We start from the raw sequence: 11,924 nt of genomic DNA on the forward strand, positions 1-11,924 counted from the left end.
CAAGTCTAAAGAAGATTAGAATAGATAAAGTAAAATACTCTCGCTACACATAAAGAATGTACATGCTATTATATCTTGAAGTTTGGTAAGTTTGGCCCGCAAACATGCCAAAACAATGAAACATCACATAATTTATAATTATGGTATTATTGATTTTGTAACGGTTAGGTTTGAATCCTCTAGAGCCTGCCTAAGACGATATTTGTTATTGTAGTACAGTATATTATATATCAGTATGATCAAATTATTAGATAAGAATTGTAATAAGGGGATGGTTTTGCCGCGTAAATGTAAACAAAATGTCCAACCACTTTTGGTACGGAGCGTTAAAATAATTAAATATACAATCAATCCACACAATAGTATTTTGGGGGTTAAGATGAAATGACAAATGATTTTATGATTCAAATTAATGCAAGTCTCAAGAAGACTAAAATAAGTTGCCGGTAGACAATGAGCTGTGTATTTGTGACATTGATACCGGCATTCGAGTTTTCAATTCCCACACTCCATACTTCCTACATGTCCTGGGGGCTTGGTCTAGCCAAGATTTCGTCCACCGGAACAGTAGGGATATGTCACCCTCCTACCGCACACATTACCAAAAAGTCTCACATTGTTTTGTTCCCATACTTGGTTGCTTTTTCCCTACTTGTACCCTTAGTTGTTCTTACCACACACTTTCACATCATGCATGATTCGCCCCTTTAGAAAAAGACTCTTTTCAAAGGAAGAGTAAAGCAAAAGAAAAGAAGGGCAGAAGAGATAGGAGATGGGAAAATCAGATCGGATGAGATATCTGAGGTGTTGGCCCGAGTAGGAGCTAATGTTATACGTCGTTACTAGGTAAGACCTGTGTTTGACTCTCCAAAAACTGCATTAAGATTTAAGACTCAAAGGATAATCAAGATTTAATATTATTAAGGATTGATAAAATATTGTTGGATTCCTTACAATGTTGTATCCATAAAGATAAGGAACAAAAGAAATATATCGCGAGTAATTTCAAACCCTTGTAATTAGCAAGGGCAAGGAGTCTGAATAATACCTAGAATCAGCTATATGAAAGAACTTTTCAGATTACAACTTAAAACACCAAAATTAAAGCCTGAGTTGATTCTTCTCCTGTACTGTGCAACTATATACTTTGTATAAGAGTAAAAAATGGTCTCGGATTCTTTGGGATAATTTCATCCAGGAGCTTCAAGTTTCCAATTGTTTTTACAGATCTTTAAGAATGTACATGGGTACACTGTCAGTGTAACGTAGTGAAACACCAAGAATGAGAAGGACAAGAGAGTGGGCCAATGAGGAGCTGAATATAAGAAAGGATCAGGAGGCATCTGATGCTCTACAAGTGAACACATTTTCCCAATCAAATTCAAACATAAAAGAAGAATACAGTGATCATCTTAAAAGAGGTTGTGGTTAAATATGATGAGTTAATTCTCAACATAGTCGAAGTGAGAAGCTCCCTAAATCGAACATTTGCGGAAAGCCATATAAGCAAGACAGAAATAAGTCCACCACTATGATCATTTACAGACAGTAGAATTGTTGAGTTCCTTGCTACTACTAGATTGCCTTAATCTAAAATTTGAAAGTTTGTCTGCACCTAAATTAGATATTTTACAACGAATTTCACAATCAATCCCAAGATGGTAATTTGCATTATTAGCATAAGTTCTGGTTCTCAGAAACTTAAATAGCAATCAGATACAAAACTTAAAATACACGTTTCCAAATACTAAAATCCTTTTCATGATCTATCATTTTTAATCCATTTTTCATACTTTTGGTCTCTTCAGGCATTCATCAGAAAGCAACTCATGTTCACTAGGTTAAAGCAAACGTTGTATAATTTTTCATCAAAGTGTTAAAGCATAGCATGAAATTTTAGTTTCATTTAGCTTATAATGCCAATGAATGAGCTCTGATATCATCAACAAAACCAGAGAAGTGGTTAAATATTCAAGGATGATCAGAGCATGACTGCAAGTACAAGGACCATACCTTCACTTTCTGCGAGTTGCAAATAATTTTTTACCATCCCGCTTTCTCTTTCTTCTTCTGGCTTCTCTAAGGATTTGTGCAGTGTCTTCCTCCAATTCCACCATAAAATGTCTATCTGCATTTTGTGACAGAAAACAATTAGCTTAGTAACAGGTAATGAAGCATGACTTAATTAGTTTGTGAAATTTACCTGATTCCTTTTCAACTATCAAGCAAGAAAAATCGCCATCAGTCTCATCATCTAAGTCAAAAATAATTTTCTGTTCCCTATCCTGCAAGCAAGCATCCTCTCAATCAGGAAATGGAGCACACATTTGAAATTTTAAGGTACAAGCTTCAAGCTTCAAATTATCCCCTAGAAATCTAAAATCAATGTTGTTAGTCCAGACAGCTACTCTAAGGTGGCTGGCATATTAGCACAATCACAAAATTCTTTGCTTGCACTTATAGAGAAAATTCTTTGAAATGTGGCAATAAAATCTCGCTACATTACTACCATGGAAGATCTTTGTTTCGGATTATTGCAAGAATTCCCATATCGATTCGAGTGAGCAGTTTGCTCTGGTTTGACAGCGGTCCACCTTCCCATTTCTATCTTTGGAGCAAGATGTGACGGTTTGAATACTTTAAGGGGCTCAGCTTCCCTAAAATTCAGAGGAGAACAGAAAAAGACAGAATTAGGACACTAGCTGAGAACTAATGCGAGAAATTACAGCAGATGGTGGACTTAATATTGTAATCCTGCAAACGGGGGTGGGAGGTAAGATTTTATCTATGTACATTGACTACAGTAATACTTCATAGGAATTAGCAACAAGATCATTTGCAGTTACAGGTGATCATCCACAATTAATTTGCCACTCCGGAGAGATATTATTAAAAAGCTATTCTGCCCTTAAACATAGTGCAATTTACATTTGATTATAAAAAATAAATCCAGAGATCAGTTCTTGATGCTTCATAATGATCTTAGGTCCCATATATAAGTAACAAAGGGAAAAGACACTCTTAGAGCTAGAAAATCTTATTCAAAGTACCTTGTTATAATCGGCTTCTGTGGTGAAGAATTAACATCAGACATCTGCAGCATAGGTTGCTTATTAAAGAAATCTCTAAGTATGTTCTTCACATGCTACAATGTATAGATAAAGAATATGATAAGAACCTTTGGTGGAAGAATGGAAAAGGGCCCATTCTTTTGATGTAAGGTCTTAAGGCTGAACATGATTTCCTGTTCAAGAAGTTAGAAAAACAAACAGTCACTTGAAAGTTGAAATAGACAGCAAAATTTAGATAACATTAGGATATATCAAAATGATAGATTTAAATAATTGTGCCAACATACAAATACATGAAAGGGAAAATTTACATGCCTGCAGGTCTCTAGATAAGCATTTGGACAGTTCATCACTCTGTTTCTGATAATTTAAGTCAATTTTCTCCTGCAGATTTGAAACTGCCATCATAACCTCTTGGTTCTTGTCCTTCTGCATAATAGTAAGCAGTTGATTGCTGAATGATTCTAGGCTAGTTTTGATCTCTTCTTGTGTTCGATTCTGATCATAGCATTTTGACATGTTAAAATGAATTTATCTAACAAGAAATAAAGTACTGGAAGAGATGAGAGACTCTAATAGACATACCAGCAGATGGAGGGAATCATGATGAGCGATTGATTTTTGGCGTATGCCTTCCACTAAAAAAAGGTTGAATAAATAAATCCATGAAAGAATTTATTAATAGAAAAACGTTAACGCACATAATCAGCCGCCTTACAAATGCTTTATGCCCAAGTCATCTTCGCTCAAATCTTTAGAATTCAATTGATCAAGTAAAGTTTAGAATGTAATTAACTCACAGCCAGTGGTCTATGACTCATGATGTCCATTAAATCAAATATCAATATATCATCATGTATAGCTATTGGAAACTTTCTAGTTCCACATAGCTCACCTTCAAAGGATAGCTCTTTTGTCCCCTTGTTCACTTGCATAATATCAGCCTGAACAGAATCTAAGATCATCCCTAATCTGTTCAGAGATGTATCCATCATAGAGATTTTGTGTTCAAGTTCATCACTTAGCTGACCTGTAAAAGCAAGTATGACAGAATCATCATAGATATTGATGCAGTCAAAGAGCAAAGTATTTAACATGCTCTGAGATACAAATATAAGGAGTGCAAGAATGCTACACCAGAAAATACCAAAGACCTGTTAAGGATGACAATAGATGAAATTAAGCAACATTAAATAGAAAGAGGCAAGAGCTAAGCATACATTTATGTTCTGGTACAGTAGTAGAGTTCCATCTACGTGTCAAACTAGAGGAATTTCTGGAGAGTGGCATCTGGCTTTCTTCCCGAGGGTATGCTGTGGGGGCGAGACAAGAAAGTCTTCTTACAGAATGATCCTTCTCTTGTGAACTGAATCTCTGCAAAGTAGCAACATGAACCAGCTGCGATGTAATAATCATAAAACCAAAGGACTATACATAATATATTCCAGAGTATATGATAAACATATTCCACGGTAGACTTTGGTGTGCGGCCCAAATTAGCAGATAAGAAGCCTGAGATGATGAAAGATCCTAATTTCACTGTATTTTAAGTAAAATGAGGACCATAGTTCAACAAGAAGAATTCGAGATGTCAAATCTACCATATTATATGATGCTACAATCACAGCGACATGCAGTTTTTCCATCTTAAAGCATCATTATCTAGTTTTGGGCATTCGCATTTTAGTCCAATAGAGGGAACACATTCTCCTACAAGAGTAAAATATTAGTTTTGACCTATCACAAATACTCAACTCTTTCTCCACTAATCAAACCAAAATTTTACTACAAGTTTTATTAAAAAAAATTCTGCAATACAAAGTTTGACTTTAGCGCCTAAAGTGACATACTTTTGGGGACATACAGATTTCATTATAGTTCAGAATCAAATGCTACAACCAATTATAATTTTTGAAGACATCATGGTGTATGCTGTGGCCACATATAAGTCAGTCAAAGCAAATTAAGGAATACTATAATACTCTTAGAAAAAGGAGCCTAATATGTACTTGCTCGACATGTGCCATATGATCTGAAGGGATAGTTGGAAACTTGGCAATCACCTTAAGCTACATTCACTGGATAAGGTTTGATTTAAAATGAAACGAATATGTTGCACTGAAGTCATGAAGATCTGGCTCCAACGACAACAACCAGACTGTCCACATCAACCGTACATACACCTCTAGTGATTTTCACTTTGTAATTAACAGCACATACACTATTAATGAGACATTGCTACAAGCGCATATCTAGCTAGCCAGCAAATGAACCTAGAGTAACATCAACAGATCAACATATATCCTCCTATCTTTAATAACATCAAAAGGTCAAAAATATCTACTCCTATCTTTCAATAACATCAATATATCATCGTCTATCAAGTGTCACGACGAAAAAAGTGATTGGATATCAGACGTATGAGGAAACAAAAACTAATCAATGTATCCGCAATAACAACAGCATTGCTAGAAGTTAAAGATCTAAATCCTAAAACAAATTTTTTTTTTCTTTTTTAGGAAAAATATTCGACAACTAAGTATAGTTCTGTTTGAACGATCACGGGAGGATAGAGCTACATCTACTCAAACAAACACAATTATTGATTGCTCACCTCCATCGTAGCATGAATCGCAAATTACTACAGCAATATAATGACGACGAAAATCACATCCAAAATTTCCAGAAATTCAGCATTTTCATTCAATTTGTAACTAACATTTGATCCGAAAAATAAACATTTGAACCAGAAATCAAGAGGAGTGAGAATTGAGACCTGATTGTCCGTAAGAACCTCGTCGACAGAGTTCTGAGAGATTTGAGAGAAAATTCCGTTCTGTTGCGACGAAAAACCTTGCGAGAACGATTGTTGCGACGGCTGCGACCTCGGTTGCTGCATCATACTCGATCTCCTTCAAATTATCGCCATTAAAGCAGAAAAAAGCAATTCAGAACAAATAAAATACAAAAATTGAAAAAAAAAAAATAAGGAAAAAAAAAGAGAGAAACTTAGGTTAGGTTAAAAACCTGGAATGAGGAGGAAGAACAGAGATAGAATTGAGATCACAAGCTTTGTTGATCTTCAGCTTCATCTAATTCGAAGTTGAATCTAAAATGTTTGGAAGAATTTCTGGAATTTGATTTGAAAGAGAGAGAAAGAGAAGATAGACTGAAGCAGTAAATAGCAGCAATTAGAAGGAGAGAAAAACTGGGGAAAGTTGAAGGGTTTATATAGGGATTGTTTTGAGGGCGGGAATTAGTAACGGTTTTGCATTGTTACAGAGAATACTTTTGGGCCTGAAATTTGGACTATATTTTAGGGCTTTTGTATGTCAAAAATGAACTCAAAATTTCAACACATTCAATAATCAATACTCCAATTTTTTTTTTTACTACGCATTACTATCTCCATTTTAAATTATACTATGTTAGTATCAATTTTAAACTATATTCAAATATAAATATAAATAATAATTTGGTCTAAAATTTATTTCTTATTTCACCCCAAATCAAGCAACTTAAGATATTATTTTTTATCTTTGATGATTACATATTATAATTTTTATTCAACCAATTATGTTAGGTTGAAAGATATATATTCATGATATTTTCACTATAAGTAAACGAATTACTTATATAGGAATTTATATAAAGATATGGTTAGCTATTTAAGTTGGTAAATATATTGTTTTACAATTTTTTTTTTCCAAAATTTTGGAAGAAAATATTCTGCGTATATTATCTAATAATTTTTTTAAAAAAATGTACTAAGGACACACCAAAATATGACACGTGTCATTGCTGGTGTGTCTTTTAGTGTATATATATGATGCAATATTTTTCAAAAAAAAAATACACTTTATATGTGAGAAAACAAAATTTTCCTCTTTTAGTATATTTTTTTTTTGTGAAATTACCAACATATCCTTATTTAAATTCAATTAACACATTATAACAAATGTTATAAAATTATTACCCTAACTTAATGTAAGCTAATGACTTCCATTTAATTCACCCCCAAGCCAATCAAATTCACCCTTGACATCACATTGAAACGTTGGACAAATTGGTAGTAAAATTTAGGGTTTTGAACAATTGTTGATGTAAAATATTAAAAAAAAAAAAAACAATAATTGTTGGTGGTAACTACTAAAATGTAAATTAGTGCTAATTATCAAATTTTTTCAACAAAAGCATTATAAATTTATTTAGTTAGATTTGTCTCATAATGAACCTTTTTAATATGTAATTTTCACAAAATTTATGAATTTGCAATTCAATATATTTAGCTATAATTTTTTAAAAAAACTTCTTACAATCCTTTTTAGTATCATCACTTTTTTGAAACGGAAATTTCAAATTCATTGCATCACTTTCCTTTTTAGTTAATAAACTCTATCTCTCTCCCTTATCATGTGGTCTCTCTTTTATTTTTTTATTATTATTTTTTTAATCTCATACATCTATAAATTGCCTAAAGAGTCCACAACTTGCAAAGGGATGCAACTAAAAAAATGGAGGAATTATTTGTATACTACTTTCTTCATTCATATTAAATGATTTTAGGCACATATTCCAATGCATACTTTTTTAATCCAAATGTCTTTAATTACGTATCAACAAAAATTTAATATTTAAAAAATAGAAGTTGGGACAAATGTCATGAATCTAATAAAATCTCACAAGACTATATTTTTTCTTAATACAAAATCATAAAACAAAGTCAAGATAAGTTATCAATGTTGCACAAAGTCAAATTATGTCATCTAATTTAATACGATGAAGTATATACAACTGACAAGTCAAATAAAGGTCAAAAGGTTAAATAACAAAATCTCCGTGTCTAGAGTCTAGTCGGCAAAACCCCTGAATGTTCAGGGGCAAGGAACCATCGTGGACTTCTTGTCCAAATCTTCCATGGCTGTTCATGGGAGGATCTGGGACCCACAATCAAAGGCATGAATTATCCAAATCTAACTAATGATTGAAATAAAAAAGTAAAATACAGTTAATTGCCAGAAGAATGAGGGAAGATAAACGTTGGATTCAGACTACACGAAGATTTGCATACATTCTACAGATTTGGTAATATTCATTATATTTTAATTTTCATACATTCATTATTTATTTTTTCAGCATAATTGTTTTACTAATTCAATGACTAGCAACCCCTTTACACCAATTTAATATCTTTCCTATAGTTTTCTGTCACTTTCCTTCATATAAAACTATATTATTGATTTTTCTTGAATATGATTGCGTAAATTAAATCATTGAAGAAGTTGCTTTAGTTTGATTAACGCTCAAACCCAATTGAGAAATTTGCTGATTTTTTTGGGGTTTTGATTTTGAAGCATTTTTCTAATCTTTTGGATTGTGGGTTGATTATATCTATTGGGTTATTAAGGAATTTTATTTTGTACTTAAACCCATTTGGAGAGTCTGAAATTTGCATATTTTGCTGGAAATTGTGTCCAATTTGGATATTTGGGTTTTTTTTTTTTTTTTGATATTTAAGCTAAAATGGCATTAGTTAGGGAAGAAGAGGTTGGTGATGAGGTTAATGAGAAGATGTATGTTGCAGTGAGCAAAGATCAGAAAGCTTGTATGTCGAGTCTAGAATGGGCGGTTCGCAACTCGAAAGGAAAGAGACTATGCTTGGTGCATGTTCATCAGCCAGCAAAGTTTATGTCCATATGTGAGTGCCTAAGTTTATTTGTTGTTGCATTATACATTGTTTGATTCCCAAATATCCCCATTTGTACTTTCATTCCCTAATTTTATGTTACTCGAACTTAAGAGTACTTAACATTATGTTTTTGATGCCTGAATGTGGAATGTGCTTTGAGTTTGAAGGAGAGTTTGCAAAAAATAGTCTATTTTGATATCTAAATGTAGAATATGAGTTCGAAATAGAGTTTGAGAAATGAAAGTTTCTATCTGCTTGTTAGAGTGACTGTGTTCAGGCTTCCTTTTGCAAATGTTTGTTTACATTGTGGAAATTATTGGGATTGTTTGTTTCTTATTATTCTCCCAATTTTTTGTTTCTTTCATCTGAATCTGATAGTATTCAAGTTGGTTTATTTTGGTACTTGTTTCCTGTAATGAAGAGTCAACATTAATTTAAATGGCATACATTCTAGTTAAATTGAGCTGAGTAATTTGAATATCCAAAATTCATTATCGAATGGCCATTATGATAATGTCATTCCTATGAGTTTAGTTTGCCTCTGAAGTGCAGCATGCTACTATGTAGTATATGACTGCAGTTGATCAATAAGATGATAAGGGATCTTGTTTAACTTCTGATATTGTTTCTGCCAGCCTGTAACGAAACTCATAGTTGCCTGGAGCCTGAGCCTCTCATTTGAGATGTCTTTGATTCTGTCTTCCTCCCTGAATTCTAATTTAACTCCTGTTTTGTCCTGTCTTTTTCCTTTTGTTATTAGTTTGCTGTATCTTTGGCTCCTTTGGACTAGTATTGCAGGTTTTGCACCTACTAATCAATTTTCTGAACGACTCTTCACAGTGTTTATCTAATTGTTTTGATGCTTGCAGTGGGTGGAAGGTTCCCTATAAGCTCACTGTCAGAACAGGAAGTTATGGCTCATCAAGAACAGGAAAGACAAGATATGTGCAAGATTTTAGACGAATATCTTCGCATTTGTACTAAAGCCAAGGTAATTTCTTTTCCAGCTCCTTAAGTTGACATTGAAACATTAAGGAACTTACCTTTTGCAAATAACATCATAGATTTTCTATTTGAAATCTGCTTTATTGTATTTTTGCTCATGTCATTTTCTCGCGTTGGTAGGTTAAAGTAGAAAAACTATATATTGAAATGGAAACTGTAGAAAATGGACTTGTGGAGCTCATATCCCGGCACAAGATTGAGAGACTTGTCATGGGAGCAGCAGCTAACAAAAGTTATTCAAGGTGAGTCTAGCTTTGTTTCTATCTTCTGCCTATGAACTTAATCATTACTTCATACTACTACATGTGCTTGGAGGATAGTTATGTTTTTTTGGGCAGCTTGGTACTCCTGAGCTTAGTTTATGTTCTTGAAATAGAAGATGCGGAATTTTTATGTTTGTGGAAGCTTCTTACTTATTGTGATTCGTGATTCCAGAAAAATGGTGAAACCAAAATCCAAGAAGGCTAACTATGTCCGCCAACACGCACCTGCTTTCTGCCACATCTGGTTTATCTGCAAGGGGCATCTAATCTTTACAAGGTGTAATCTGTCAACCCCGTTATTAAGATTGGCCAAGTTACTTTTCGCTTCTGTATACATGCCATGTAACTCCTGCATCCTTGGACTGTGTTGCTTTACATAAAGACAGGATTTTACATAACAAGTCATTTCATGCAGGGAGGGTATAAAAAAGTCATGTTCAAATGATGAAGATCTAAATAGGTACCAGGCAAATTCTAAGTCAAGATGGAGTCAGTTTACTGGTAAACTTTCAAATTCCTTCAGCATAGTGGAATCTGAAGGGAGTTTTGATCAATCATCAACATTTAGTCTCTCTCGGCTATCTGTCTTCTCCCGACCTTCTGAAGCTGGCACTGATTCTACTTCCTATCATTCGGCAACAGAAGATAGAGAGCTCTCATTTCGGTCTTTTGTTCTTTCTCCTGTACCTGAGGGGAATCAGCATGGTTCATATTCTCCAAAGGTGCTGGTAAGTACAGTGTTTGTGGAAGTTAGAGCAACAACATTAAGTATGGTTATCAGTCTCTCTGAAAGTTGCTGAATTTGGGTATCAAACTATAGCAGGAAGAGGACATGGAAGATGCTCTTTATGATCAACTTGATCAAGCCATAGCAGAAGCTGATACCGCTAAGGAGGAGGCTTATATTGAATCAATCAGGCGTTGTAGAGCAGAGAAAGATGCAATTGAAGCAAGTGACAAGGTAAAAGTTCAGAAACATGCAATCTTTACGCCCTTTTTGTCTGTTTGGACCATTAATATTTTTAGTGCTTCTCTTGTAGGAAATCAATATTTTTTTGAGTCAAAAAAATAAATAAAAATGAATTCGATGTTAAAGTTTTGGCATTTGATTCATTGATCTCATGATACTAGCTGAAAATGTACAAATTTTACAGGCTATTGCAGCAGAAAATATGTACTATGAAGAGTTAAGAAGAAGGAAAGAACTTGAAGACGAATTGGCTAAGACTACAGAAAAACTTGAGAGTACAAATAAGGTGCACGACATGGCCTTAGATAAACTCCGGATTATAGTGGATCAGAATTTGTTACTACTAAAGAATCGAACTGAGAAATCTGATGTCATAGGGGAAGAGTTGGAAGAAAATTTAATTTCTGCTTTGGAGTTGTTACAGAGCATCAAGAAGCTCTAGGACCTCTTTTACATATTTTCATGGTTGATAATTTAGCATGGTTGAGCTCCTAGGTTTTCCCTCGGTTAGGCAATATATTGTATTGTATATATCAATATCACAATATAACTTTAAGACTAGGGTGGAAATTTTATTGTAGTTAGTACTATAGGAGACACTCCGTACTTTTTAGTCGTTTTTTTATGGTTCATTCGAAGTAATAAATACTTGTACGTTATACAGGTTATACTTCATACTTGAAGTAATAATGATGTTAGAATACTCCGTGTTGTTTTTTTTTCTTTTTATTTGTAAAATGCATTATTCAGATTGTATGTTGGCACTTGAGAATTCAACACCTTGATTTGAACATCTGTATTTAAATTAAGGAAAATGATAAATATAGAGCTAAAAAAGAAAATATTAAGGTTAAATTTACATTAATCACACCGATTTGCGCGTGATTTTGTCATGAATTTCCAACTTAATTTCATTTTAGGAAATA

General features: G+C 33.5%; 2 protein-coding genes across 5 annotated transcripts; one reads left to right on the forward strand and one right to left on the reverse strand.

Moving 5' to 3' along the window:
* Window positions 1-966: 966 nt before the first annotated feature.
* On the reverse strand, window positions 967-6,317 carry LOC145585723 (putative recombination initiation defects 3). Its single transcript, XM_081642432.1, has 12 exons — window positions 6,099-6,317; window positions 5,848-5,983; window positions 4,292-4,445; window positions 3,967-4,101; window positions 3,657-3,709; window positions 3,387-3,569; window positions 3,179-3,244; window positions 3,051-3,094; window positions 2,510-2,657; window positions 2,204-2,285; window positions 2,014-2,128; window positions 967-1,351 (listed from the first exon to the last, which is right to left on the reverse strand). Exons 1-11 carry the CDS (start codon window positions 6,161-6,163, stop codon window positions 2,016-2,018), a joined length of 1,179 nt encoding a protein of 392 aa, XP_081498558.1. The 5' UTR covers window positions 6,164-6,317; the 3' UTR covers window positions 967-1,351; window positions 2,014-2,015.
* A 1,615-nt stretch (window positions 6,318-7,932) lies between these two features.
* LOC145586798 (U-box domain-containing protein 33-like) lies at window positions 7,933-11,704 on the forward strand. Of its 4 annotated transcripts, none has more exons than XM_081643723.1 (8): window positions 7,933-8,156; window positions 8,605-8,769; window positions 9,630-9,751; window positions 9,886-10,007; window positions 10,201-10,305; window positions 10,444-10,756; window positions 10,849-10,989; window positions 11,183-11,704. In XM_081643723.1, exons 2-8 carry the CDS (start codon window positions 8,643-8,645, stop codon window positions 11,438-11,440), a joined length of 1,188 nt encoding a protein of 395 aa, XP_081499849.1. In that variant the 5' UTR covers window positions 7,933-8,156; window positions 8,605-8,642; the 3' UTR covers window positions 11,441-11,704. The 4 variants fall into 4 exon arrangements, with proteins under 4 accessions (XP_081499849.1, XP_081499850.1, XP_081499847.1 ...); XM_081643724.1 differs by having other exon boundaries at window positions 8,656-8,769; XM_081643721.1 differs by lacking the exon at window positions 7,933-8,156 and having other exon boundaries at window positions 8,216-8,769.
* Window positions 11,705-11,924: the final 220 nt, after the last annotated feature.

Source organism: Chenopodium album, chromosome 16, assembly GCF_948465745.1.
Source record: "Chenopodium album chromosome 16, dcCheAlbu1.1, whole genome shotgun sequence".
NCBI lineage: Eukaryota > Viridiplantae > Streptophyta > Magnoliopsida > Caryophyllales > Amaranthaceae > Chenopodium > Chenopodium album.

Excerpts from the sequence above, each read along its gene's own strand:
- LOC145585723 (XM_081642432.1), bottom strand. The coding sequence starts at position 6,163 with ATGAAGCTGAAGATCAACAAAGCTTGTGATCTCAATTCTATCTCTGTT. Across the intron at positions 2,658-3,050 it reads CAGAAGCCGATTATAACAAG|GGAAGCTGAGCCCCTTAAAG; the intron begins GTACTTTGAATA and ends TCTGAATTTTAG. Across the intron at positions 2,129-2,203 it reads GATAGTTGAAAAGGAATCAG|ATAGACATTTTATGGTGGAA; the intron begins GTAAATTTCACA and ends CACAAAATGCAG.
- LOC145586798 (XM_081643721.1), top strand. The coding sequence starts at position 8,595 with ATGGCATTAGTTAGGGAAGAAGAGGTTGGTGATGAGGTTAATGAGAAG. Across the intron at positions 8,770-9,629 it reads AGCAAAGTTTATGTCCATAT|TGGGTGGAAGGTTCCCTATA; the intron begins GTGAGTGCCTAA and ends TGATGCTTGCAG. Across the intron at positions 10,990-11,182 it reads CAATTGAAGCAAGTGACAAG|GCTATTGCAGCAGAAAATAT; the intron begins GTAAAAGTTCAG and ends CAAATTTTACAG.